Genomic DNA, 27,707 nt, shown 5'->3' with positions numbered 1-27,707 from the left:
AGAATTCGTTTTTTCAATTGATTATGTATCCATCATTTTCTCAATAGTCCACTGATTTACCACTAAATAATGTGCATACCTGCCAACATGAACATTCAAACATTTTCTCACAACATACTTTAGGATGAATCTATCTGAACTTAGGCCTACTTGGGAAAGGTGTTTTTTAGACTTTCGCTGTTATCAGTTGGAGTAGGTAATGTTGAATATGGTTTATCTTTAATGACTTGTGCCAACTGTAACTGGAAATGCAGCTGTATTATAAGCAGTGCCACGACTGACATCACTGATGTCATAAAGAGTCATAAACAGTCTTAAATCAAATCACTGACATAACAAATGAAAGGGAATGCTAATGAAGAGCAATCATGTGTCTAAAGAGCCAGAGGCTGTCAGTAAAGATGGACAACATGATGGCTCTGCGAGAAGTGAAGACTAAATATGGTAGAAACTGGGGCAGTCATCTTGTACTGCTGATTTCATTTGCTGGCCAAAAGTACCAAGTTTAGGGAACAGTTTATGGACAGAACTAGTTGCTATGGAGCTAGCAAGACAGAAGCACTAAACTAATAAATGATAAGCATCTATTGAGTGTCTGTGGCATACACAGTCCAGATTGGGATGGCTGGGCTACGAGAAAATCAAGGACTTTAGACAGAACTCCAGCACCAGTGAAGGCCACTACTGAACTGACCGCCACAAATTAATGAGCTGATAAGTCGGTGTTCCCAACTTTACGGTTTTTAGTCACTTTTGAGTGAACACATGACAAACTTGCGTAACAGTGTGTAGCCTCAATTTGGAAACAGTCCTGGTGGCGTGCAGGAGGGCTGCTGGTCCTGACAACATAAGGGGAAGAATGTTATGCTAATGAAGGGCTTTGAAAGACTATAAAGAGATTTAATTTGCTCATCACTACCCAGCTCCTTGGATCCGCTTCAGTTGGTCTACTGCCAAAACCTGAGAATAGATGATGCCATCCTCCTTGACCACCACACCACTCTCTCCCACCAGGACAAATGTAAGGGAAACTACACACAACTGTTGTTCATTAATTACAGTTTGGCCTTTAACACCTTAGCTCCCCACAGACTGGTTGCCAAGCTCAGGGACGTGGAGCTAACCACTTCACTGAGCTTCCTGTCTGACAGACCACACTCATTACAGCATTTTAATTCAGTGATGACAGAAACACAAGGCAGGGTTTTTTTAGTTGCAATATTTTAATTTTGAAAACTGGCCTGACAACGGAGCCAAACATAAAATAGGCCATGTGGCCAGGCACACAGACTCAAAGCATAAAACATAAAGAATAATCTAAGAACAATTAAGCCGTTGGCTCATTTGACTGAGCCATCTGCTTGATTGTTCTGTTCCCTCTTGGCCTTCTTGCTACCGTTTGTCTTCTGAGCCATCGTCCTCTTCAGCTGCTGCTCCTCCAGTCTCTGATGCTTCTTTTGCAGGTACGGCGTTACGTTGTCAAAGTTCACCTTGTGTAAGTGCTCAAAGCGGTGATTGGTCCTTGTGGAGTCTGTTGTGTAAGAGCATAGCAGGAGGAAGAGAGTTGAAAGAAGCACATACTTAATATCAACAAGTTGTGGAGAAATTAAACAAAAAGAATTATTTCTAAACACACAAACCGTGTTCAGACCTGGTATTAACATGTATCCTGAGTATTAATTATCTGTTCTCACAAACATGCACCTTGAGCCACTACTCCGGATTCATTCACAGTTCTGTGCTGTGTATATAAATCTACACAGACATAATTTGGGGAACATTCGAATTTCATGCAAAAAGCTGCTTACTGTTACCTACGACTGTCTCAGAGCAATAAACAGTACAGCTGGTTGTGTGTGCATTTTGATACATGACATGATATAAATTGTGGAAGACAATGAGCCTTTATGTCTCTCTCATTTACTGAAAGCATACAGGCATTAACCTCCACCCTGACGTTAGTTCAGATTTGAACTAGAACCCGGGAAGAGTCCATACATAGAGGAATATCACAGCTGCACTGTTTGCAGAAGTGAAAGAAAGATTTCAGGTAATGTAGATAACTAAAAACACTGGATCTTATGGAGGAAATACATAACTTGTGGTCTGTGTTTACCCCTCTACATATATGTAATATTGGCTTATTTTATTGTTTAAACAAATAGACAAGTCTGAAATTTCAGTTTCATTTGTTTTGTCTCTCTTTGTCTACTTGTCTGCTGATGTTATGAATAATTTTTATGCAGAAATGTAGAAAATTCAGAGCAGTGCAAATACTTTTATGTGGCCCTGTACAAAAACCTGACTAATTACTGCCTTTGTGGCAGTTCCTGTCTACTGACTGACTGACTGACGCTGGTAAAGAGTTCACAGTCCAGTTTCTAAAATCCAACTTGTCTACTGTGTGTAAAGAAGCCTCCTACACTGCAAAAAAATCATTACTTTTAACTTGTTGGTCTTTTCCGCACACATTGAAGGTCACAGTCAGACATGATGGCCACAATGACACTGTAGTGTTACGAAATACAACTCTGGCAGAGTGGTACATTTAGGTGTCTTTAGTATTAATCTACAATGTATAAAATAATGGAAAAAAAAAACATCAAATGAGCATTGTGTCAACACCATGCTGCCTCCCTTAAGAAGTGGGAGGAAATAAAAGATACACCAACAAGAGGCCACATGTAAGTTTGTCTGTGTAATTGATGACTCACACTCCAGTGTCTCCCAGTGTGGCCTCAAAGCTTCAGTGACTCTCTTGAGTTCAGGGTCCTCAGCATCACACTAGAAGAAGCATTGAGGAAAAGGAGAGCGCACAAATCAGCCAGAATCAGAACAAACAGGAAGAATTATCATGAGGAAAAAGTGCAAAAAGTTAGTCAATATGCCTTTTGTTGTCAAGTGCCTCAGAACTGTTCAGTAGAAATACAGAGGTGGTTGAGTGGGTAGATGTGACATTGTGACTATAAAGCACTTTCAGTACTAATAGGTGGAAAGGTGCTATATAAATAAGAGACCATTTACCGAAACAAATCAGCTAGATGATGGATACAATGGCAATTACAAATGTGTGGTTGTCCACTACTCAACCACGACTCTAAGTAATGCATCAACTGGTTAAGCATTAATCAGTGGCGTCATCACTGATTCAAGATTAGCTCTTAAACTCTTTCCACACTCAGGGCATTATAAGCTTCTATTTCATGTACAAATGTGCTTAGCAATATTCCTCAGCTGGACAAATACTCTCCAGGTGCTGGTCCAGAGTCGGTGCTTGGAGCACCAAATCAACAGTTTCTAAAAAATGAATTTGACATGACTATAATTTTATAGATGATAATAAGGAAGCAGGGCGTTCCTTTACCGTAGAGACAACAGGGGCAAATTTAAACGTGCGTTTTGTCAGATTTAAGCTGATGAAAATGGTCAGCCATAAAGTAATGCGTTACAGCAGACACTAGAAAGATCTTTATGAATTTATGGAGCTGATATGACACAGACACCCAGCCTTACAATAAATTTGAAGAAAAAAAGAAAAGAACATTAAAAGACATATCTATTTATCTCTGTAAATGTGCTGACAGGGCATATTCAGCTGCAAACCAGGTTGTATTTTATTCTTTCAATTATGTTCCATGAAGAGGATTCATATTTATAAAAAGTGCCCAGAATCAATTAAGTGACTGAGTTTTTGGAAACTGGAAAACATATTTGGCTCATGCACTCAGCAAGGAATTTGCAGTCAATAAAGTGGGTTACATCTTAACATCCATCCATGGAAATATTTCTCTGGAGTAAGTTGTTGCCGATTCTTGAAACTTGAATGGGATGGTAGGAATGACAACACAAAACATACAGCTACATCGCAGAGGCATAAAAATGGAGAACAATTGCTGCTTCACTTTTCAGTGTCACAATGCAGCGGAGGACACAAATGCCAAGGGTTGGCATTTAATGAAGGAATTGTATGAGGAGTAAGTTTGAGGAGTAGTTTTTCTCGGTCACTTTTTAATCTAAAGGCTCGGTGTAAGGTATCAAGTCATAAGGGTCAAGTTCCACTAAAGCCGTTGATGTTAAAGTCCAAGATGCAAGTTCCAAGTCACTTTTGTTTGTCATGGTTAAAGCCATTAAATCACATCCCAGACCGCACCTCCCACTCTTTTATGCATTATCAAATTAGATTAGCGGGTGATCCACCTGCTAGTTCCTGAGAAGAAATGTTTTGTAACAACTAATCTCTACGCACAAATTTGGGTGGAGCAACCTTTTCAATGTTTGATGACAACTAGCTATATACTAAGTTTGAACTCACAGTTTGTCAGAAACTATAAGTTCAAAATCTGTTCAAATCCATAATTTCTACACCTTCACTCTGTAGTCATACGCTATATGCTAACTGACTATGCACAGAAGACACTAAACTCCCTATCTAAATGTGTATGAGTGCATCACACTGTACCTCCCAGGAGCTTTGCCTGTGCGTGTAGATTTGGAGCGGTGCATCATTGAAGTCCATCAGCACCCAGAGCCGTCCTTCCGGGTCAAAGGTCATATCCAGGGGACAGTGGAGCAGGGAGAGCCTGCTGTGTGGCACAAACTTCTTTTCAGTCTCCTGGTCCAGACTGAAAAACTGAACTGTGGACACTCTGAGAACACACAGGAAATATTTGGTTACTTTACATGTAAGGTATGCAGTACACAGCCTGATAACCACTGTAATAACCTTGTTCTATTATATATGCATCGATCCATTTAAACTAGCTTTAGGCCAACAGGCGTGCCGCTCCCATGCAAACGTTAAAACAATGGATTTTATATTGGACAAAGCCAAGTGTGCAACTGGACACGTCCTTGCAATCCTCATTTATTTATTTATTTTATGCAGACATTTTATGACTGTTCTTGACCAAAAAAAAAAATAATGATTAAATTCCTCCTCTCATTTTCAATAAGCACAGTGAAATACACAAAATCTAACATTACTGAGCTCATGAGTCGTTCCTTTCCTTCTCCATACCACTCTGGCCAGTCCTAATGTTCCTGCTCTCTCTATGATGGATTTGCAGCCTAATGCAATTCAATTTTATTTATTTAGCGTCAGTAACAATCCAAACTGTCTCAAGATGTTTTTCAAAACCAAGGGTCTTAAATTCAAGCACGAAGGTGACAGTAGCAAGGAAAAACTCCCTTTTAACAGGTAGAAACCTTGAGTAGAATCCCACTCATATGAGGGACACATCTGCTTGAGAGAGAGAAGGGAGGGAAGGCATTTCTGAATTTGTCCTTTACACATTAAAGGATGCCATTGAAACCATTGAAGGATATCTGCTTCTTTTGTAAGAACATTATGATTCATAATGGTCTTACAAAAGAAGCAGATAAGCAAAATATGCTCGTATTTAAGACTTTTTAAGGCCTTAAATTGGGATTATCAAATTTTAGACTTTTTAAGACTCCATGGAAACCCTATATGAATAGCCCTGCTGACTTGTGTACCTTCCATCTCTGATAGAAACAGGACACCAGGTTGCTCTCCTAATTAAAGCTTAGAAAGAACTTAAGTATAGACATAAATTGTGCCTCTGTACTGCTTTTCAAGTAAAGCAAGCTGCCAGTCTGTTTCTGAAAACCAATTTCTCCTTTCCTTCTTCTTACACGGAGATCATTCAGATGAGAAAATACTTGTCTGAACCTCTTACATTCTAACAACATTAGACAGATTATGTTATTCTGATTAAGACTACTCAAAGCACATCCACACCACAAGAATGTAGTGATGCATTTTACACTAAATATGAGTAAAACAGAACTATATGAAAAACAAATCTCCACCATTGATTCTCTAAATAAAATGTTAAATTCAAAACCCCATTAATGTAGAACTGCTGGCCACTGGATGATAGATACTGTAGACTACTATTAAATAGGACTAAATTATCACCAATTTCAGTTCTGCAACAACCTCAAATAATAATTAAAATGCTTTATTTTCCACTTTCAAAATGCAGCATATTATTGAAAACTGGGGATGCAACAACTGACCGTATAATATTGAACCATTCAGCAGACTATACTGGTGTCCAGATTTACACATTACTTCAACACGACAAGTGGTGAACAGGAAGCAATTAAGTTTTTTGCGTCAGAAGAGAAAACGGCAAAGAGAAAAACGGCTGTCTACAAGCTTTGTCTAACACACGTCACCTTCTTGAACGGATGAAAGGAAATGTAAAAGTATTGAAAACTAATTGGGTGAAGCACAGAGCCTTTGATCTGTCTATTCCCCAGTCCAATGACTGACAAAGGGAGCTAAACTCACCTTTCACACTGCACAGCTACAAGGCAACCGTCAGGGGAGCTGGTGATTCGGCACACTGTTGGATTCTGGGAAATGAAATGAAGAAAGAAAGAAAGTTGTCACTAGATATTATTTTTTATTTTATTTTAATGGTTAATATAAATAAATGAAAAAAAAAATTAAGAGAGTTCCGTTTTCATTCGTTGACTGCTCCAGTATAAGATGAACAGGACGAGTTGAATTAATTGGACATATTTTTGAGAAAAATGTCACATGAAACACTTGAATTGAAAATATTTTTCTAAACAGCCACTGATTTGTAAATGGACAAATGAATATAATCCAATAAAATGTTCATTTTTAATACTGTTCAAATTCATATCAACTAAGTAAAGAGAAACAACAGTCCATCATTACTAAAAGGTAATAACTATAAAGGTCAGTCAATCTGGAAAACTAAACATGTATCCTCAAGTGCAGTTACAAAAGCCATCAAAAACTATGATGAAACTGACTCTCATGAGGACTGCCAGATGGATGGAAGACTAAGAGTTACCTCTGCTTTAAAGGACAAGGTCATTAGAGTTAACAGCCTCAGAAACCGCCAATTAACAGCACCTCAGATTAGAGCCCATTGAAATGCTTCACAGAGGTCAAGTGGTAGACACACCCCGAATCAAGCCGATGAGTCAATGGTTCCTACATGTATTGTGGAGGTATGATGGTGTGAGTTGCTTGCTGGTGACTCTGTTGGAGATTTTTTCAAAATTCAGGCACACTAAACAAGTAAGGCTACAACAGCAATTTGCATATCATCCATTTTTTGCGCTTAGTGGAACCACCAGTTTTTCAACAGAGCCCTAACCCTAACCCCAAACACACCTCCAGGCTTTGCAAGGGTTGTTAGACCAAGAAGGAGAGTGATGGAGTGCTACATTAGAAGACATGGCCTTCACAGTGACCCAACTTAAACACAATTGAGATAGTTTGGGATGAGTTGGACCATAGAGTGAAGTCAAAGCACCCAACAAGTAATAACACCTTTGAGAACTCCTTCAAGACTGCTTGGAAGACGTATGTAGTACGGACTTGGGGCATGGTGTTGGTCTTAGTGGTGTAGGATGAAGCACAGTGGTTACCTTGTCTTTGTCAGTGTTAGAGCTTGGTGTCACTTCAAGTTCACTGAGGTCCAAGCTCTGCAGTTTACGGCCAGACTTGTATTCCCACAGCTTCACAGTCCCGTCCTAGCAAAAAACACAAAAAAACAAGACTGAAAATCACTAAATTGTTCATGATGAAAGCTCATGATGTGAACTTTGATACAATGCTAGCAACCTTTTGTCCAAGAAAATAATTTTCCATCACATTTTGACATTTTATGTAGCCTACATAGAGATGACACGAACACAGTGTGTGACAAGATGTGGGGAAAATGATGGTCCAAGACCAGAGAAAATGTGTGTTAACGTTCCACATGTGTAATTTTATGTTGTGTAGACTTAACTAAAATCTCTCTGGATATTATCAGGTAACATTATGCATTGCACTGCTGCCAGATAACTGTGTCTCAGTGTTTGAGAGTATTTGGTAGTGTGAGGAAGCCAGCACGCACCCCTGATCCAGACAGCAGACAGTGTGGAAGGCGTGATGGGATATGCAAGGCACTCACGAACCTGAAAGAAACAACACAAAACAATAAAAAAAAAACATATCAAGACTAAAATGAGCATGTTGATAATCACTGCTCTTTATATTCTTACATACAGCGCTTTAGGTTAAGGTACTCACTCCTGATGGCCCAGGCAGAAGGACTGAATGTTGTGCGGAGATTTGAGGTGGCTCACTCTGATCTTCTCATCACGATCTGCTGTGATGATGTACTTGTCATCTGGTGACATGGTCTGGAGACAGCAGAGGAGGGGCAATCAGTCACTCACTCACCTCTGGCAAACACACATTCTGAGAAAAAGGTGAACCAGAAATCAGGCAACAAGAGCTATCGGGGAAAAAAACGCACAACAAGCCAACTTTAACTGAGCATCATCTGCCCTTACTGTATATTCTCCCTGCTCTGGCTGTGACGTATGTAACGCTGTGGCAGCACTGGTGTTTCTTACCACAGCTAGCAACATGGACAGGTGGCCCATCTTTAGCTCGCCCTCTCTCTCCAGATCCACCAGTGAGAAGGAATAGACATCTCCTGATTTGTCAGCTACCAACAGCTCATCCTCAGCCTGGCTGAACACCAGGGATGTGCACCTCCTCACCACTGATCTGTTTAACACACAAACAGCTGTTATTTACACATCTGTCAGTGCATCACTTATATTGGTACAGAAGCTGCTGTGATTAGAGGACAAACGTCAAACAGAAGTTGTACCTGATGCTGATGCAACGCCACGAAGGCGAACAGTGAAACAGAGCCAGTCTCTTGGTGTCATCAGTCAGAGCTACCAGTTTTCCAGATGGAGAGGTGGCAAAGGCGAGGACTTTGTCACTTCCCGTTTCCTCTGTGGCACCACCATCACTGGTGACAAAGACAAGTTACAATGGTTTTGTTTTCCTTTGCAGTACATTCCCTACTGACTTAAACAGTACATGCACTTACCTGGGTGTGTCATTCTTTGTACTTGGCTTCTTCTCCGCAGTGCTGCAGTCAAACACAAATGGTTCCCTGCAATAAATCACACAACACCTGATATATTAGATCTTGATGGCAAAATGTAAGTGTATATAATCTCAGTTGTTGCTCACAAACCAGTGGATAAAAAGAAAAGAGTTTCGTCAAACACAGGTGCCTCCTGAGATTTTGGTCCATGCTAAAGAAGGAATGAATCTGATAAGAGTTTTCCAGAGCCCAAAGTGACATTCTAACATGTCTTGTTGAGTCTGTCCAATACCCAAAAATATTAACTTTACAATATCGTGTGAACTACAGAAAATATATTAATTCTGAATCTGTACAAGCAGGACCCAAGTTAATTCAACCATGAATGCTTTAATAATGTCAATGTTTAAAAAAGACAATTTAATTTTGTATTTTATTCAGACAAAGCTCCAGCACAGCTAGTTGGGTTTAGAGTGTATTTGCCCAAATGGCAAAATTTTTTGTAACAAAGTCACTCTCTACACAAAGTTTGAAATTCCAAAAAAAAAATTTTTTTTTTTAATTCTACAACAGAACACTGTGAAAAAAAAAATCCTTGTTTGTTGAAGGAATGAAATGACCAGACAGTCAAGCTCCAGCCAGGTGCATAAACTCACTAACCATTGTTTTTGTTTTCTCCACAGCCACATGTTTTGTCCTTAATGACTCAAGAAGATAGTAAATTAAACTGATGCATGAAGGTTAAGACTTCTGCAATGCAAACTTACACCAAACTGTTGTATTTTGAACTTGGTCTGCTTTTACACATTCCAATGTTTCTTTGGTCTTTTTACAAAAAATTAGCCGTTCTTCTGTTCCATGGAACTAAAAGTGGATAAAATCAACCTACATGGCTGCAGGAACATCAGTCTCATGGAAATGTACAAAGTACCCTTTACCTTAACCACAGTATTGATTATTTGTATGAATCATTTACATCCTCATGTTCTTTAAGCAACTCAATAATCTCATCACTAAGTTTGTGGTGTGCCCTGGAACACATGTAAGCGATACATACACAAAAACAAACTTAATCATTTGTCTTAATTGTGTGCATTCCTCAGGGATGATATTCCAGCACATTTATCTCTTTGAGTGTTATTCAGTTATGAAAAGGGGGATGACATATATGAAGAGCCTTTAATATCTTTAGGACTGACATGATCTTCAGTGGATCGTCTTGATGTCTGTAGTTTTGACACTTTCCTAGTACCGTCCCATGGCTGGATTAGTACACCTTGGTAGCATTAGTATCCTTCTTTACTGTGTCTGAGTTTAACAGTCATATTGCAGCGGCTTGTTGGTTTGTGGCTGAAGTCACTGGGGTAATTATTTCATACCAACTGCAAAATGCTTGGCACAAACTGAATTTTATGAACATACACAGATGGATATGTTGAGATTCTGAATCTCAGATTTTCTGTTGCTTCTATATTGTGTTAATGATCTGTGTGCATCTGTCAATCCGCATGCCTTGACATACGTACACACAGGAAGCCGTTTGAAAGCGAAAATGATGAGCTTTCAAACGTTAAGTTAAGTTCAACGATCAGATTTGAGAATTTTCAATTAAAAAAAGGACATAAGATAGTAATATTTATTCAGACTGCTATGTGTGCATTTGTAAAACCATTTTGCTCATGTTTAATTTGCTTGGTAGTTGTGCGTGAATTAATACCCCCTTTGTGACCACAAAAATTCACACACAAATCGTTGTACGTATTTGTCAATCTTCTGTTTCCCTTGTGGATCACGAAACGCGCATTTGTGACCATGTTGAGACTAGTTTCACTCCATAAGTCAAAAAGCCAGCTAGCCAACACTGCTAACTAGCAAACAGACTGTGAGCTCCTAACCTACAGGCTACAGACGTTTTAAAGTCAATCATACCTGGCTTCTTTGGCGTGAATTGCTACGAGCTTCTTCTCAAATGTGAAAATAATCCACTCTTTACTGAAACCGACAGCAGTCATGACTGTCAGTGATATGTATATTCCTGGTTTACCATGGACTGTTTTTAAAGAGCCCACGTGGGGGGAAGCCTTCTTCTTCTTCTCCTAGTATTTGTTGGCAGTTTTGACGCCACTGCTCGTTTTACTGCCCTCCACATGTCAGATCTGAACATCTTTTTTTTTTATATAGTTGTGAAAAAAGAATTAATTTGGAAATCCTTACATGGCGACCTGAAATCCAAATCCGTAAACATAGAATTATTTTGTTATAACAATATTCTTCTTTGTGTAACCTTAAACACCAAAATTCAGGATTTATTTATTTATTTATTTATTTTTTACCAACCTTATCATCATCCCCTAATTTTACATACACACATGTTGATGTGGCAGATCGCCCCCTTTTGGAATTTAGGCTACTTCAAAAAGAAATGCAATTAATGAAGAAAAGTATTAAAATGATTGTTGGCTACCCCCAAGACACGAGCTTGTTCTGTTCCCCTCAGCTGCAACTTACTTTACTGTGTTGTATTTTTGTATGTATTTATGTGTATATCCATTGCTGTATTTAATTACTTCTGTAAAACTATTGTTCCTATTATTGTAGTTTTTAATTTGTCTAGATATTTGATGTTCACCATGTCTGGCCTGAAAGGAAAAGAAAGTCTTTTTTTCTATTGCTTTAAATGGTAAGTAACATATAATGTTTGTTTTGAACAAAAACTCTTGGAGGAGGTGGGGACATAAAAACATGTATATATTCATTCATTCATTCATTCATCCATCTTCTGTACATGCTTATTCCTGGGTCGCGGGGGTCTGCTGGAGCCTATCCCAGCTGTCATCGGGCGAGAGGCGGGGGTGCACCCTGGACAGGTCGCCAACATGTATATATTGCTGTATATATTGTATATATTTTATTGTGATATGCTCAATAAAGTTTAGAGAAAGAAAACATGCCAGATCTTACTGTACAACCCAGCCTCATGCAGAAACATCTACAAACAGACAGTGTGTTTTTTATTGCCAATTAAGAAACAGAAGAAGACAAAACAATAGATCTGACAGTCTCTTATGCAAGAAGTTTCTCTCTGTCTTACATACATTTCAGGAAAACGTACTTCACTGCTTCTGGTTGTCCACACCCACGTAACCCTGTAGGATGTTTCCCCACAATATAGTAGTATTGTTTTAATCCAGAGTATTTGAGTCTCAGTCTACATAATTGAAAAAAATCCCCTTTGTCTCCCAGGCAATCGGTAGTTTTAACCTGAGACTGAATAATAAAATAGTGCCTCCTCTTTTTCCTACAATGTCTGCCATTCCCTTTCAACGGTCTCCTTGAGTTTTCCTCTATAAACATAATGTCCCTCGCAATAAATGGCTGCTTAAAAGATTCAATTTGAACAATGCTATTGTTCAAACAACAACAACAACAACAACAACAGTGTTATTGTTCAAACAATAACAACAACAACACACAAACACAATGTGTCTGATAACTTAGATCACATGCCGATGTAATGTATGGACTGACTGCAGGATAATATGGAAAATCTGAAACTCTCATAAATGCAAAATACTACATACACAAAAACTACAAGCTATGAAATCTTGATAATAATGACCGACCAACATATAAACCGTATTTTAACTTAATTATTTATACTGTATTATGTATGTCGTAGCTACAACTTAAGTTTATTTTTTATTAATATTGTCTTTTATCTTTTTGCTTCCTCTTATTTACTATGCTTTAACTTACCCTGTTGTTTGTAAATAAAAATAAAAGAATTAAAGAGAATTATGGGAAAAACAGGGAAAGGGCAATATTTGGTCGCGTGAAAAAGACGTCATCGAACATTTACGATACACGCCCCCTCGAGAAAGTACAGAATGTACACAAGAAGAGACTAGAGCTGCATGTGCTTGTAGAGGATGGAAGAATGCGTGTTTTCATGACAATAATATAAAAAGCAAAGGTTTTGAGCAGAGTAGCTCGGACCAAAGGAGCCACACCACATTACGTTAGAATCACTGTACTAAAATGATAACATTTAAGAGTAAATGTCGTTTATTCATAGAGTAAATACAACCCAAAGTGTTTACACCGCCTTACTGCATCCCGTATTTAGTTAAGAGTAAATATACATATACACGTTCAGCATGGACAAAATAGCCAAATATCAGGCACATATGAGGCCAACAATACACTTTTAACAGCCACACATGCTAGGCGTTTGACTGAAAGGGGGCGTTGACTGTCGCCTTACATAAAGCTGGTGGATTTGGACCGAACCAAGTTCTGCTGAGGGCTGCTCTGGACCACTGCTCACCGTCCGAGAAGAGAGGAGGAATCACTGTATCTACCAGAAAGTAGGCTTACCACTAGTTACGTTTATTAACTACGTATGTAGGCTACTAGGTTATTTTTTTTTTATCACAATGAAATCAGGTTGGATATTCTATTCCAGCATCTTTTTGCTCTGTTTCTTTGTGCGACGCTAATATTACTGATGCAGGCTGAAGATGCTCGGACGTCGCTGTCGTTGTTTTGATTTATTGTTTGTGTATTTGTTGATGAGCGCAGGCTTGCTGTACCACACACTACACGAAAGATGGCGGCAGCCCTGATGAGGATAGGACGGCTGAGCCGTGGCAAGGTAAATGCAGTGTTAAACAAAAATATCATCATTATTATTGTTTTACTGTTGGAAAAGCATTAAATCGAAATGTCCTGGCAGTTTTCTGTGTCGACGTGTACAGGCCTGACAGAAGTGACTGCAGCCTGAACTCTAAAGCATTTAAATAGTTTAAATCGGGTATTTCTAAACAGGAGGTGAGGATGTTACTGTAAAAAGAAGTACAAACGTAAAAGGAGGTCATATGTAAAGCCAACTGCAGGCCTGACAGGCAGAAATCAGACACACGGCTAGAAATGTGGTGCCATTGTCAATGTTTGCATGGGATATGAGAGATCCCATACCTTTAAAATAAAATGATATGATAACAAACACCGATCAGCCACAACATTGATACCACAGGACAAGTAAATGCCATTAACCATCTTGTGACAATTCAATGTTCTGCTGGGAAACCTTTGGACCTGACATTCATGTGGATGTTATTTAGACATGTAGCACCCACCTAGACCAGACCAGGCACCCCCACCCCATAGCAATGACACTCCTTGATGGCAGCAGGTGTTGACCTGGCCTCCAAATTCCCTGGATCCCAAGTATCTAGTATCTGTGGAATGCACTGGAACAAGGCTGGTCCACAGAGGCCCCTCCCCTCGACCCATAGGACCCAAAGGTCCCCCCTAATAACGTTCTGTTGCCAGACACCACAGGACCCTAAGAAGACTCATGTCCATTCTCTGAGGAGTCAGACCTACACAATACACAACATTAACACAATTGCTTAATGGTGAAAAGAAGCATAAATATTGAAGCAGATACTACATACTGTTAAGTTGGCCAACTGCACGCCTCAGTGGACAAGCAGAAATCGGTCACACAGGCCTGTTAGCTGAAGCTGTGCGCTGACTGACGCTGAACTGTCCAGGAATTTGACTGTGTACACTGAGTACAGCAGTTGTTTTGACATAATATGCAGTGCATCTTGGCAATATGCAAACAACAGAGATGTATCTGTGGGTTGTTTTGCTGTATCACAAATGTCATGCATAGGTGGATGTGCATGCATGGGCACACTTTATTTTTTCCCTTCTATTGATAGCATCTAGAATCTTTTCCCAATTTCATGGTTAGATTGTTTAGCCAGGTTAAACATCATACACTGTTCAATGAAGAATGGACACAAGCTGACTGATGGTTTAAAAGGAAACAACCGCAAACCCCTTACTGATACTTAAGGGAAAACAATTTGCACACATTAGATCATTTAGTCCATAGATCCTCATCAACAGTGTCTGATTTCACTGATGACAGACCTGTGTAGAGCAGAGGTCTATTCTGGTTTCTTCTAATCTGATTTAGGGTAAAACATGGAACTTTTTTTTTTTTTTTTTTTTAAAAAGGGTATGTCCTAACGGTTTTTGTCTGCTTTGAAAGGTTGAGATTACCCCACAACAGAGTCATCTTGAGAAATCAAATGTTTCTGTCTAAAAGTGAATTAGCTTCTTGCCACTCATTAAATATGTTTGTTATTATGGGGCACTTTGTAAGTGAAGCTAAATGTTTTTTGGTACCAATGAATAGAGAGCCGAAGTCCCGCCCCTCTACTTCCGGGTTATGGGACCTATCTTTCGAAAAAATATGAACGGCAGTCTATGGAGAGATCATAATTATTTTCTGGTCCCGATCGAATTGTGGCATGAATTTCACATATGATGTGTGTGAATATAAAGATAATTTTTCACGTCAAGAGATAAATTATTTGACGTAAATAAGCTGAACAACATTAGGTTTTGTATGAGATCGCTTAGTGAACTACATCTCTCGTCTCGAACAATGTACGTAACTAGAGAACTATGGCTGTCTCCTTGTTGAGCTTTACCGTCTTCTTCCAGGACGAAGGCAGAAGCATCAAACGAGGTGAAAATCACTATAAATCGGGTCATGTCGAGAGCTGTAGTTACACCAAGGGAGTTTTGGTCGGTTCTGTACGCGCCAGCATGCGGGACTTGTAGTTCGTTTAATTACGTATTTTCCATAGCGTTTTACTTAACTATCTTGCGACAAACTGTGACATTCTTGACATGTAAAATCATTTTTTATTCTGAAAAACAACATATGTATAATCCAAGGCACAAGTCGATCGGGACCAGAAAATAATTTATCTTTCGCCATAGACTGCCGTTCATATTTTTTCGAAAGATAGGTCCCATAACCCGGAAGTAGAGGGGGCGGGACTTCGGCGCTCTATAAGATAACCCCTAGTGAGGTGGCTCCCACCTGTGTTGTTCTTGTGAAATCTGCCAAGGCAACAAAATGCAGTTAGCATTCAACCAGAAGTAACCAGAAGTATGTGCGTAAGTACAGATATACATATGGATTTAAATTAAAACAGACTGTGTTCCAGTGTGCACAATAACCACTGACATTAGGATATGTACAGATATTGCAGCAGGATATTTACAGTATATGACTATGGTTAATAGCAACTATGGCAGTTACAGCAGGATATACAAACTAATGACTATATGAATGGCAGTAAAGTGTCAGTAAGGCAACGGTAGTAGGAGGATAGAAGTTCTGGATGGATTCAGCAGTGTAGTGGGCAGAGTGAAGTAGTGAGACAGCTGTGGGGAAAAAGCTGTTCCAGTGTCTGGGAGTGGAGGACTGCAGCACCTGTAGCGCCTACCTAAGGGTAGGAGGGCAAACAGTTTATGTGCTGAGTGGGGAAACATCCTTGACAATTTTGGTATAATGAAATAATTGGCCAACAATTGTAGGATGCATCCAGTCTTTGTGTTTCTTACCAGAATCTATCTCTGTACTGAAGGAAACTGAAGACTTTAGCTTCAATAACAGTGTCATACATAAAATAGACGTCCTCAGCGACCTCCAAAAAATATCGTTTCTTGACATGAACTCTGTGGAGCGGTTAAAAAAAATCTGTTTTAATGATCTCAACCTAAATGTATGGAAACGTTTGGCCTCCACTGATTTTTGTCACATTGACTTGTATCCTCAATTTTGGCAATCCTCTATTAATATTCTGTTAAATGAGAGTATAACATAATATTTTGTGTGTTTTTGTGTATGTTGTCAGAGTTTGCAAGCTGAGAGCTGGATTATTCTAAGCAGAGCACCCGCGGCTGTTACTTTTAGCTCAAAGTCTGGAGGTTCCAAGAAATCATCAAAAAAGAACACAGGTACTTCTCACTGGTGCTGTCACAGCCTTTATCTGCACTTGAAAAAAACTATAAATGTGGTAGAGGTGTCATTGACTGTGTTTGCATGGACAGTGAAAGATTCCATACCTTTTTACAAGGAAGCTAAAAATATGATGTGATAACATATAGAGTGCCACTGAAAGGTTTTTGCGCCCTTCAGAATTTTCTAAAATGTCTCAACATCCAAGTTGCTGTACTGCTAAAAGTTCTCAGGGTTTTCCTAGAAGACATTTTGTATATCCATTTCTATCTAACTCATAGCCTTATGATTTTTTTTGCTGTGTTTGTTAACGTTAAAGTAAACCAGTACTTGTGACAGTCTTGTATCTTGTATCAAAACATGCATCTTCAAGATGTCTTCTGTGTCAAATCTAGTATTTTGTTAAATGTGCCAATTTCCCATTTCCATACAGTTTACACGTGTTTAAAATAATAATAATAATTAAAATAAATAATGCATTCTGTCTGCTTGCCCTCCTCCTTCATCCTAGACAAAAAAGAGCCTAAAACATACTTCGATATAGAGAAACTTGTTCAGCACAAGCCGTATGAGTTTCCCAAGAAACATGTTCCTGCAGCAGCAGCAGCGGCAGCAGCAGCAGCTGCTGTACCTGCCACGGAGCCCACACCCCCAACTGTTGCACCTGAGGCCATGGTAAACACCCCTCCGGTTGAGGCCACTCCCACTGAAATTGCACAACCAGTGGAAGCTTCACCTGTGGCTGAAGTTTTCACCGAAGCTGTGCCACCTGTTGAAGCTACACTTGCCGCTGATGCTGCAGTGGTGGTTGAGGCTGTTGCTGAGGCTGTTGCTGAAGCTGTCCCTGTGATTGAGGCTGTTGCTGAAGCTGTCCCTGTGATTGAGGCTGTTGCTGAAGCTGTCCCTGTGGTTGAAGCTGTTATTGAAGCTGCTGCTGCTGCTTCTGTAGTTGAAGCTGCCAGTTCTCTACCACCTGAAGTTGTTGTCCCTGCAGCAGAAACTCCCACTGCAGTTCCTGAAGTTGTTCTAGCTGAAGCCCCTGTAGAAGCCTCCCCCGAACCTGTGGCTGAAGCTGCCCATGTAGATGCAACCCCAGAGACTGTAGCTGAAGTTGTCCCAGTAGAAGCCGCTGCTGTGCCTGTGGCTGAAGCTGCCCCAGTAGAAGCTGCTGCTGTGCCTGTGGCTGAAGCTGCCCCAGTCGAAGCAACCCCTGAGCCTGTGGCTGAAGCTGCCCCTGTAGAAGCAACCCCTGAGCCTGTGGCTGAAGCTGCCCCTGTAGAAGCAATCCCTGAGCCTGTTGTTGAAGCTGCCTCTGTAGAAGCAATCCCAGAGCCTGTGGTTGAAGCTGCCCCTGTGGAAGCTGAGCCAGTGGCTGAAGTTGCCGCTGTGGAAGCAACCCCCGAGCCTGTGGCTGAAGCTGCCCCCGTAGAAGCAATCCCAGAGCCTGTGGTTGAAGCTGCCCCTGTGGAAGCTGAGCCAGAGGCTGAAGCTGCCCCTGTGGAAGTAACCCCCGAGCCGGTGACTGAAGCTGCCCCCATAGAAGCAGCCCCCGAGCCTGTGGCTGAAGCTGCCCCCATAGAAGCAGTCCCCGAGCCTGTGGCTGAAGCTTCCCCAGTGGATGCAGCCCCCGAGTTTGTGGCTGAAGCTGCCCCCGTAGAAGCTACCCCTGAGCTTGTGGCTGAAGCTGCCCCCGTAGAAGCCACTCCAGAGCCTGTGGCTGAAGCTGCAGGGCAGGAGCTACAGGTGGAGGCCCCAGCTGAACCGGTTGAACCATCTGAGGGTACACACTATAACCTCCTCCTCCTCCCCCACAATCCTTCTCCTTTCCTCTGTGGAGCCTGCAGTCTATCAATAGTCCTTTCCGTCCTAATTCATACAAAGCTTAAGTATTACAGTAATTCGTTATGAATGTAAAGATAAACTGTAAGGTTAACTGACATAACAAAAACACTTTTGTTCTATCCTCAAGCAGCTTGTTCCTAACGATCCCTTTTTCTTTTGTCAATAACACTTCCCTTCTTACCATTTCCACCACACTGCCCCACAGGGGCTAGTCATATTTCATTCAGTTTTAGTTCAACTGCTTCTGCTATTTGTCTCTGAGGCTTTATCTATCTACTTAATGCATGTGATAGCATCACGGCATGTTGGCTAAATATTTGTAGTTGCTTCATTTCCAGGCACGTTTCCTTTTCTCCAGTTATTTCTTTTACTTATTACTAATGCAGCTAGCTGCATTTCTTTTCAATAATTTCTTTCAGTTCACTCATTAATTTTGCTACTTTTTACACATAACATTTATGTTAGGGAAGATCACACACGCTTTACTAGTTATTTTTTTTCTATCCTCTTGGCAGCCTTCTTTGATAACAAGTTTCAACATCATAATTCATTCTCTGCCCATTTCTCTGTTATATGTGGTGGTCTCATTAAACTGTACTTTTTAACCTACCTCAACACACTTATTTGGGAGTCACATGCTTTTGTTTTAAAAAGTTGCCATCTGTCCTTTTTTATTATTTTGTTAAGGGACAAAGTGTAAATGTAAACTGTCCTTCCTCTTTCTTTCATGGTGAACATACTTGGTGACTGTACCCTGGTTGCTGTGTGTTAAGCATAAGTTGAAGTTTAAAATCTAAATTGGTTCTTTGGACTTAACTGTTAAATGTCTGTACAAAGGTATATGTGATTTTAATTAGGCTGCTTTCCAACTAGAGTGTTTTAGGTCTAGCATGCCCTATCACAGAAACCTTTTGACTTGTTAACCTGCCTGACCTTCACATGTTCTTTCCTATTGTCTACCACTCCAAGGTGCTGTTTTGTGCATGAAGGTTACCATTGTTCTCTGTTGACTGGTGGACTGATGCGATCCAGATGCATGATTTTTGACTTATGTAGAACTTTTCAGTGAAGAGAAATCATTTTTCTTTCTGGCCATCTCTCTCAGCTCAAATGGACCCAATACAGAAGCTCTTCTTGGACTCCATACGCCAGTACTCCACAAAAAGCCAGTAAGTGTCAATACCTCCCGCCATACAGGTTTATTTGTTCATTATCTCATTGGGTTTAGCTGCACCAAAACTTGCTGAGGTTTATGTAACACACTGTGTGTGTCTGATGGCTTCCCAGCAGGCCCTTTGGCTATGGAATCCTCACTTTTATCACATTTTCTCAGTGTTGCTTGCTGTACTATTATTGGTGTTAGTGTGATTTTCATTGTTGTCATCAGCCAGTTATATTTATTGAACCGTGGTTGATATGTGCACAGAGATTTATCAACATTTGCCTGATGACTTGTTGCAACTACTGAAATGGATATTGCCTAAAGTGGTCTCTCTGGGGGCAGTGTGCATCCTGTGATTAGCAGACGGGGCAGACAAAATTCTGCCCAGACCGGGGCCTCTGGTGGGTGGTTGCATCTGAATGTAGTGACCCAGATCTGTGCTTTCTACAGTGTAGCCCTGGTCAGTCTTTTTGCATTCATGGAAACTGTGACTGTGGTGCAGCAGCTTCCTGTGAGCTTGTTTGCTAAAGGATGTGGATGAGAATTTGGTTAGGGAGAGAGTACGGACATAATCATCCAGATTTTAAATCCTAAATAAGACTGGCTATATTAACCCCGTACGTGACCAGACCTCTGTACTGAGCAATGATCCAATTGAAAATATGCCTACAGCACCAGTTTCCTTTTTTGAGGGTGAGCCAGAAGTTGGGCCTGCTTATACAGTGTGAGAAGTTATAGATGTATAGAGATATAGAAAGATTCATATTTGTATCCATAACGGAAGGTCTACCTATTTTACCAAAAAAAAAAAAGTGAAACAAGTCTGTGGCTGTAAGAAACATCTCATCTCATTTTGTGATCACTGACAAATGTTGCATGAATTGGGGTTGTGTGTTCCTTCCTTCTGAAAATGTAAATATTTCAGGTCTTCAATGTATGCTTTCTTTAAAAAAAAAAAAGAAAAAAAAAGGCCCGGTATCCTAAAACACCTAGTTGGTGCAGTAATTATCAACTCTTATAAAAATTGTTTCAGGTGTGGTCAATGAACTGCTGCATTGCTGATAGTGGATCTATGTCATCCTCTCGTAGGGCTACTGGGGAGCTAGTTGATGCAGGTTCAGACTATGAGAAGGCTTTGGCAGAGGAGATTGCAAAACTTCAAAGACTCTACGGTGGTGGAGACCTCACATCTTTCCCTGAGTTCAAGTTCACAGGTGAGTTAAGTTATAAACTGCTGTCTGCTGTCAACAGTATTTGAACAACTGTATTTGATGTACACAGTGCTGTTCTTGCTGGAACTGAGTTGTTTTATTTTAATTGTACTGAGTATTTTATTTTAACAACTTGACAACTGTACTTTGTGTGTTTAGAGCCCAACCTGGACGAAGGTTCCCAGAAGTGAACGTCAGCTCTTACCCACTCTCCCCATTTTCTTTTACATCTGTGGTCCATCGTGGAACATTACCTTAATGTTGGAGTTGCAACAAATCCTTACCTCTTGCTTTGTCTGAAGAGAAAGCAGTTTCTCTTTTTTTTATGGGAATAGAAGCTAAAGCATTAGAAGTATATTTTTGGTAGATGGAGTGAATAACAAGCTGTGAATTAAGCTTTGTGTAGACTGGTCAATGCTCCGCTGCAGTGTGTGTGTGCGTGTGTGTGCGGAGGGGAAAAAAATAAATAAATTTCTGTGTCTAAACCTTTTTCACTCTTTTCCTTGTGGCCTTTCAAATCACAGTATTATGTTACACTGGAGTGAGGATTCAGGAGTAGAAAGGTGGAAATGGTGGAAATGGTGTTTAAATGAAAGGGCCAGGACCTAAGGTCTCCCAGCAGACCATTGACCAAAGCATCAAACTCTGTTATCAGCATGCCGTCTTCACATAGTGCATCCTGGTGCCATATATGTTAGAATAGAAGCTTTATTGTCATTGTGCAAGAATACAATGAAATTCCATTTGGCAGCATCTCTTGTAGCAGCTACATGTCACAGGCATAGAAAAAAAATAAAGGTAATATATGTTATGAATATGAATATGTTAACATCCCCATGCATCCACCCATCCATGTGATGTAAAACTAAATGTGATGCATCAGTCCAGGCAATCTTCTTTCAATTTTGATGCTCACATGCCCATTGTAGGTTCTTTCTACACTGAGTCGGCTACAAATTTTGATGAACTGTGTTTTCTGACACCTTTCTGTCGGAATCTGCATTTAGTTTTTCAGCAATTTGAGCTGCAGTAGCTCATTTGTTGCATTGGGCCACACGCCCATGACCCTGTCACCTGTTGACCGTTTTCCATAGATAGATAGATACTTTATTAATCCCAGTGAGTCGAGGACATAACAGAAATTTGAGCGACCCAGATCTAAACAGCAGATGGCAGTAATGTGCTGAAATTGCACTTATTTTTCTTGTTAGGTTGTTCATAAAATGTTTTGTAAAAGGATAGCCCATTAAATATGAACCTTGTCATTGTGTACGTCTTTGCACTAAAACAAAGGTAGGTAGGTTACTGTGCTATTCTGTTACTGAATGTGGCCCCCGAACTAAAATGTGTTGACGCCCCTGGTCTAGGTGGAACCTAATGTTGAACTTACTTCTCTAGTTTCCAACCGGAGCATAACATTGTGAACACAAAATGGCGAACTCCTTGCTACGGTCAGGGCGACTGGCTTCTCTCAAGGTAATAACGTCCGAACTGTTTGTCACCGTCTTAAATTTGGTTCGTTTAGATAACAATATAGACACAAACTTATAGTTTGTGCGAAACAGTCATCGTAAACAGCTCCGCATCAGGCGGGACCAGTTGTTTTCGAACCGACCGTAGAAAGGACAGGAAGGGCAGTAGGGGGACATTACGTTATCTTAGCAACATCCGAGTAGTGTCAGCTCCAAACTACTTATATATTCATAACTAATTTTTAATAATTGTCTACATGAGACGTTTTAAAGTAAAGCACAAAACTACAGCTAGCGATTGGAGGAAGCAAACGACTCATGAAATCTGCTGAAGTCGAGTTAGCCTCCTAATAAATGGCTTTATTGTGAGCTACGCTACATGGTTAACAATAGCAAAGAAAGCTAATTATATAAACACTATGTGACATTATTGTGACATGAATTGTATCAAGCAGTGAACAATAATCTGACAATAAACTGTCTAGAATATCCAGTGAGGAATATCTGTCATAGCTAACCCAGTAGTAAACATTAGTGTGCAACTACGTATGTCCACTAAGCGGAGTGGCACATCTACATGATGTACATTTTTCAAATTAAAATAAAAAAGTTTAAGATACAAATCAAATGAGCAGTTAGCTGTCTAAACAGGTTTACATATCAACATATTTATACTGAGCAGAGTGTTCAGGTGCTGCCATGTGAAATGAGCAGGCAGTCAAAACAGAGCAGCAAACATAACGGATGCAAAACAGAAACAAATTACACAGCTAAGTGGCTTTGTGTGTAAATGGAAATAAACAAGACTAAAGATGGTATTATTATCATTAGAAATGATATCCACCGCATTCCTTTAGACCTGCATTAGAGATTCATTAGGATCCATTAAGCTCAGTTGGAATTTTTTTTTTTATTTTTATGAAAGGTTTTCATGGTTTTGAATGAATCGGTGCCTACATCTTAATATTTTCAGCATTTTTAGCTTACTGTGCCAGATCTAGGGAATTTTTTCAGAAATAACTGAAGTTGTGCTCTTCTATAGTGTCTCCAGTTGGAGAGCTGGGGTGTCCTAAGGAATCGCCTGGCTGCTTCATACTGCACTAAGGCTGAAGAACCAGAGAAGCCAGTGAAACAGGCCAAGGCTTCAGGAAAGAGTAAGACCATTTTATTCTGTTCTCTAGTTTCTAGTTTTGCTCGCTGGTTTATAACCATTACTCTACATACTGAAAAAAGGTATAGCTGATATATTAATGAAATTCATTTGACATGTAACTCTTCTTTACAGTGTAGGAATTATAAAAATTCTCTCTCATCCAACCCTCCGTTTCCACCAGAATAAGCCAATGGCACTTTAAATTGCTGCTGATTCTATTTTATTGCAAACTTGACATGGTGTCTGCAGGTCGTCAAAAAACATAGCAGGTATTAAAAAGTTCAACTTTTTTGGATTTATTTCTGACTTTTGTAACATTTTAAGTCAGACTAGCTCAAAATGGGCAATGTATGTTTTAGCAAAGCCTTTTGCCTTGTATCTAGTTTCAAGCACAAATTGATGTGCTTAATAAAAATTATTTTGGGCATGTAGCATTGATTAGTTTGACAATAGAAATGGTATTAAATTGTATTCAAAGTGATATTTAAGAAGATCAATGTAAGAGGTATGTAAGAGGAAACATTTTTAATTTTGGAGAACACCGCAGATCCCTTATGTACAAATGGGAACGCATATTGGGATGTTGAATGAATGATTTCTGCCTTTAATAGCTTTTACCAAATCCTTGTTACTTTTTAACTGCTCATGTCCCATTTACCATTTTCCTCAGCAACAGAGGCTGTAGATGGGAGAGCAAAACTGCTGGCCTACAAGACCAGAGTTCTCTTCCCAGTTAGACTTTCAGAGCCTGGAGTGTTCCCAGCACAGTGTCAGGGTGTAGTTGAACCAGCGGTGAGCTCCACTGCCAGTGCCAAAACAATTGTAGCATCAGCGCCTGTTATCGCTGCCAGTGAACCAGCTGTGGCTGAGCAAGAAGCAACTGAGGCTGCAGCATCCTCGTCAGATCCAGCTCCTGACACTGATACTGCTCAGGTTATCAGTGGCACAGCTCCACCTGTAGTGCACACAGCTACCGAAGCTGCTGCACCTGTGGTTGGTGCAAGCAGTGAAAGCTTACCACCAGAAGAAACTCTGGTTGCTGCTGCCACAAAAGACAATGCAGTCCCACCTGCTAGAGCGTCATCTGAAGAGTCATCCTCATCATCCAGCGACTCTGATTCTGACTCTGACTCTGACTCTGACTCTGACTCTGAGGATGAGAACTCAGAGGGGAAGACTGATACCAGGACTTCCTCACAAGATGTTGTGAAAGAAGATACACTTGTCCACCAGGAGACTACAGTCATAGAAGTGACCAAAGAAGCTCAGGAGCAAAATGAAGCTAAGCTGACCTCTGATAATGGTACTCTACATGAGGTAGGAGCACCCTCAGAAGCAGCTCAAGCTACTGTGGAGGCTCCCCTTGGTAGCTGTGAGGAGTTAGTGGAAGTGGAAGCTGCTCCAGAAGTGATAAAAGATTATTCATCTCCTGGTGCCCCTGATGCTGAAGTAGAAACTCCAGTTGTGATTGTGACGAAGGCTGCAACAATTGATCAGACTGACACTCCTGTTAGTTGTGAGGAGTTAGTGGAAGTGGAAGCTGCTCCAGAAGTGATAAAAGATTATTCATCTCCCAGTGCCCCTGATGCTAAAGTAGAAACTCCAGTTGTGATTGTGACCAAGGCTGCAACAATTGATCAGGCTGGCACTCCTGTCGAAACAAGAGAGACTGCCACTACTGAAACCACCACAGAAGTTAAAGAGGCTGCAGCTGTCCCCATAGAAACCACTACAGAAGAAGGTGCTCCAGAGCCCGTAGTGGTAGCTCCTGTTGAAACGTCTGCCGAGGGTGCAGCTGAAGTTTGTGCCCCTGCAGAGAGCACCGAAGAGCTGGTGGACCCTGCCCCAGTCGTGGCTGAAGCTGTAGGAGAGGAGCTGGAGGCGGAAACGCCAGCAGAACAGTCCAAGGGTACACACTACACCACCCTACCCCCCAAATCTTTAGCTTTCTCTTTCTGTCTTTGGATCTTTTAACCAACCAACAATGGCCATACTTCCCTCTCTATTCCTCTGAACACATGCATTCTGTTAAGGTCTTAAACAGTTATCAACTCCCTCACATATAGTAAATGCTGCTGTGCTCACAGCTTTTTAAAATGTTTTCTCTACTTTCTTCTAAATGCCCACTTTCGTGTTTTCATCTTTAATCCCATGGCTTTGGTTTTCAGTTAAAGTTTGCATGGGATGGTGAAGTCAACATCGTTTATTATATTCTGTTAAACTAATCATTCTGGTTTTTCTGCTTTCTTCCCTTCACTCAGAATATTTCCCCCTGTATTTGTTCTTGTATTTTCACATTTATAATATCTGTGTTTGAAATGCAGCCTTGTTTTAAATTAATGTTCCAGGTATAGTGCCACTGGTTTAATCGTGCCAGATAATGATAATTGCTCACAGTAATGTTAAACTGGGCTATACGCCAATGGGTCTATGCAGAGTCCACCCATAGGGGGCTTCCCAGTGAAAGCATTTATACAGTACGTATGCGTTGGTGTGTGGGCATTCTTCTGTGATTACAGATCTGAATTGCTAGGCCGTGGCTAGTGTAAGTGTAAGTGAACAGCTCACGTTAAGGTTGAAGTTACAGGGAGCTAAACAAGGGAGAATGAAGACTCTACTTTCCATTCCACTTTTTGAAACTCTAGGAACCACAAGTAAGCCTGCACTTTGAGATCAAAGACATCTTTTGGGATGATATGGTACTAAGAGGTCTTTAACCCTCGTGCTACCCTCTTGCATAATCTCTCTCTGTCTGTCCATTCGCTTGGGGTCCCAGAGACCCCAAGGGTAGCACAAGGGTTAGGGAACGATGGATCTTGTAAATTCGAAACATTTGTATAACTACATCCACTTGTTCCACTTTTGTGCCTTTGGGTAGTCCTGCTGGAGATCACTCTATTACATTGCTCATTTATTTTATCAATGGTTGATTTTTCTCTCTTTTTTTGAATCTTGTAAATATGTTCCTTTAACTGGTATACTATTGGGTAAGCACAGTGTCAGTCAATAAAAATGTAAATGTGTTTCTATGATCGTGGATATGTACACACTAGGATTTTTACTTGGTTGCCCTTTTTAAAATCTATTTCATGTATGTCTGCCATATTCATTATTTCTTTAGCATGAGCCGTCTTTACAGTTGGCAGGCACGCTTACCTTTACATGCTTCCTCTCACAAACATTATCCTTGAGGCTTTTCACACCAGTGTGTCTCCACACTCTGTAGGTGGTCGTGCAGCCTGTTGCCATAGGAAATGTCCTGCCATAAACTACCTTTGTCAGCACTTGTGAATGTGTAAATGTGCTGTCCCCTCAAATTTGTTCTCAGTTTATCAGAACTGTTAATAACAGTCCTTGTAGCCTGAGTACTGAGGATTTAGCATTATACCACGTGTAGTATTTGACTAACCTTGTTTTATTTCTGTTTTAATGTAGAACTGCAGTGAGATGTGATACTAACTTTTCTTTTTCGTTTGCCCTCTTTTGTAGAAGCTGCAGCTGCAGAGCCTGAGGAGCCCTTTGACAACACCACTTACAAGAACTACCAGCACCACGCCTACGACCCTTACACATTTGCAGACCTGGATCTTGAGATGGCCAAGTTTCGTCTTCCTCAGCCCTCCTCTGGTAGACCCTCTCCCAGGCATTAGAACCGAAGAACAGATCTGCTGCATATTTGCGCTTAATGATGGTGATGATGTTGTCCCTCTTTATGTATGATTGTCAATCTACCTTCCACATTTGCATGAAATTCTGCTTATGGGAATATTATTAAAGCACTCAAATGGGAAATTATGTTTGTTATGCCTGTTGTGATTCAGCTTAGTCTTACATATTGGAATAGGCATATAAAAGGATAGGCAAAGGTCAAACTGTTTTATTTAGAATTTCGACTCACTTTGCCTCCCTACTTAAACTGACCATATGCTTTCTCTGAATAATGCATAATATGTTGTCGTATTTGATTATCGGTCGGTAGCTGATTAGAATATATGTGCATAGCAGTGTAAAACTGAAGATACATATTACACAGACAATGCGTAATAGCCCTGCAGGATGCAGTGGCTTTCTCTGGCAGCGGGACATCGTGTCTCCGCCCACTTTATACATATTCATGTGATGAGCGC

The 27,707-nt window shown here is 40.4% G+C and overlaps 3 protein-coding genes across 4 annotated transcripts; 2 read left to right on the top strand and 1 right to left on the bottom strand.

Moving 5' to 3' along the window:
• Window positions 1-614: 614 nt before the first annotated feature.
• Window positions 615-10,986, bottom strand: wdr4 (WD repeat domain 4). Its single transcript, XM_084545547.1, has 11 exons — window positions 10,836-10,986; window positions 8,907-8,972; window positions 8,679-8,825; window positions 8,416-8,572; window positions 8,087-8,199; window positions 7,911-7,971; window positions 7,438-7,542; window positions 6,320-6,384; window positions 4,460-4,646; window positions 2,715-2,784; window positions 615-1,531 (listed from the first exon to the last, which is right to left on the bottom strand). Exons 1-11 carry the CDS (start codon window positions 10,916-10,918, stop codon window positions 1,341-1,343), a joined length of 1,245 nt encoding a protein of 414 aa, XP_084401673.1. The 5' UTR covers window positions 10,919-10,986; the 3' UTR covers window positions 615-1,340.
• Window positions 10,987-12,847: 1,861 nt separating this feature from the next.
• Window positions 12,848-21,444, top strand: LOC311488518 (uncharacterized protein). 2 transcript variants are annotated; one of them, XM_084545275.1, is made up of 8 exons: window positions 12,848-13,273; window positions 13,488-13,560; window positions 16,637-16,739; window positions 17,252-17,553; window positions 17,596-18,520; window positions 19,688-19,751; window positions 20,834-20,958; window positions 21,115-21,444. In XM_084545275.1, exons 2-8 carry the CDS (start codon window positions 13,516-13,518, stop codon window positions 21,144-21,146), a joined length of 1,596 nt encoding a protein of 531 aa, XP_084401401.1. In that variant the 5' UTR covers window positions 12,848-13,273; window positions 13,488-13,515; the 3' UTR covers window positions 21,147-21,444. The 2 variants fall into 2 exon arrangements, with proteins under 2 accessions (XP_084401401.1, XP_084401400.1); XM_084545274.1 differs by having other exon boundaries at window positions 17,252-18,520.
• Window positions 21,445-21,807: 363 nt separating this feature from the next.
• ndufv3 (NADH:ubiquinone oxidoreductase subunit V3) lies at window positions 21,808-27,563 on the top strand. The gene is made up of 4 exons (XM_084544729.1): window positions 21,808-22,431; window positions 23,470-23,581; window positions 24,251-25,489; window positions 27,070-27,563. Exons 1-4 carry the CDS (start codon window positions 22,387-22,389, stop codon window positions 27,228-27,230), a joined length of 1,557 nt encoding a protein of 518 aa, XP_084400855.1. The 5' UTR covers window positions 21,808-22,386; the 3' UTR covers window positions 27,231-27,563.
• Window positions 27,564-27,707: the final 144 nt, after the last annotated feature.

Source organism: Chelon labrosus (genome assembly GCF_963514085.1).
Source record: "Chelon labrosus genome assembly, chromosome: 5".
In the NCBI taxonomy this organism is placed as follows: domain Eukaryota; kingdom Metazoa; phylum Chordata; class Actinopteri; order Mugiliformes; family Mugilidae; genus Chelon; species Chelon labrosus.
Note: the sequence above shows the minus strand (reverse complement) of the source record. Positions and strands in the feature narration are given on the sequence as shown.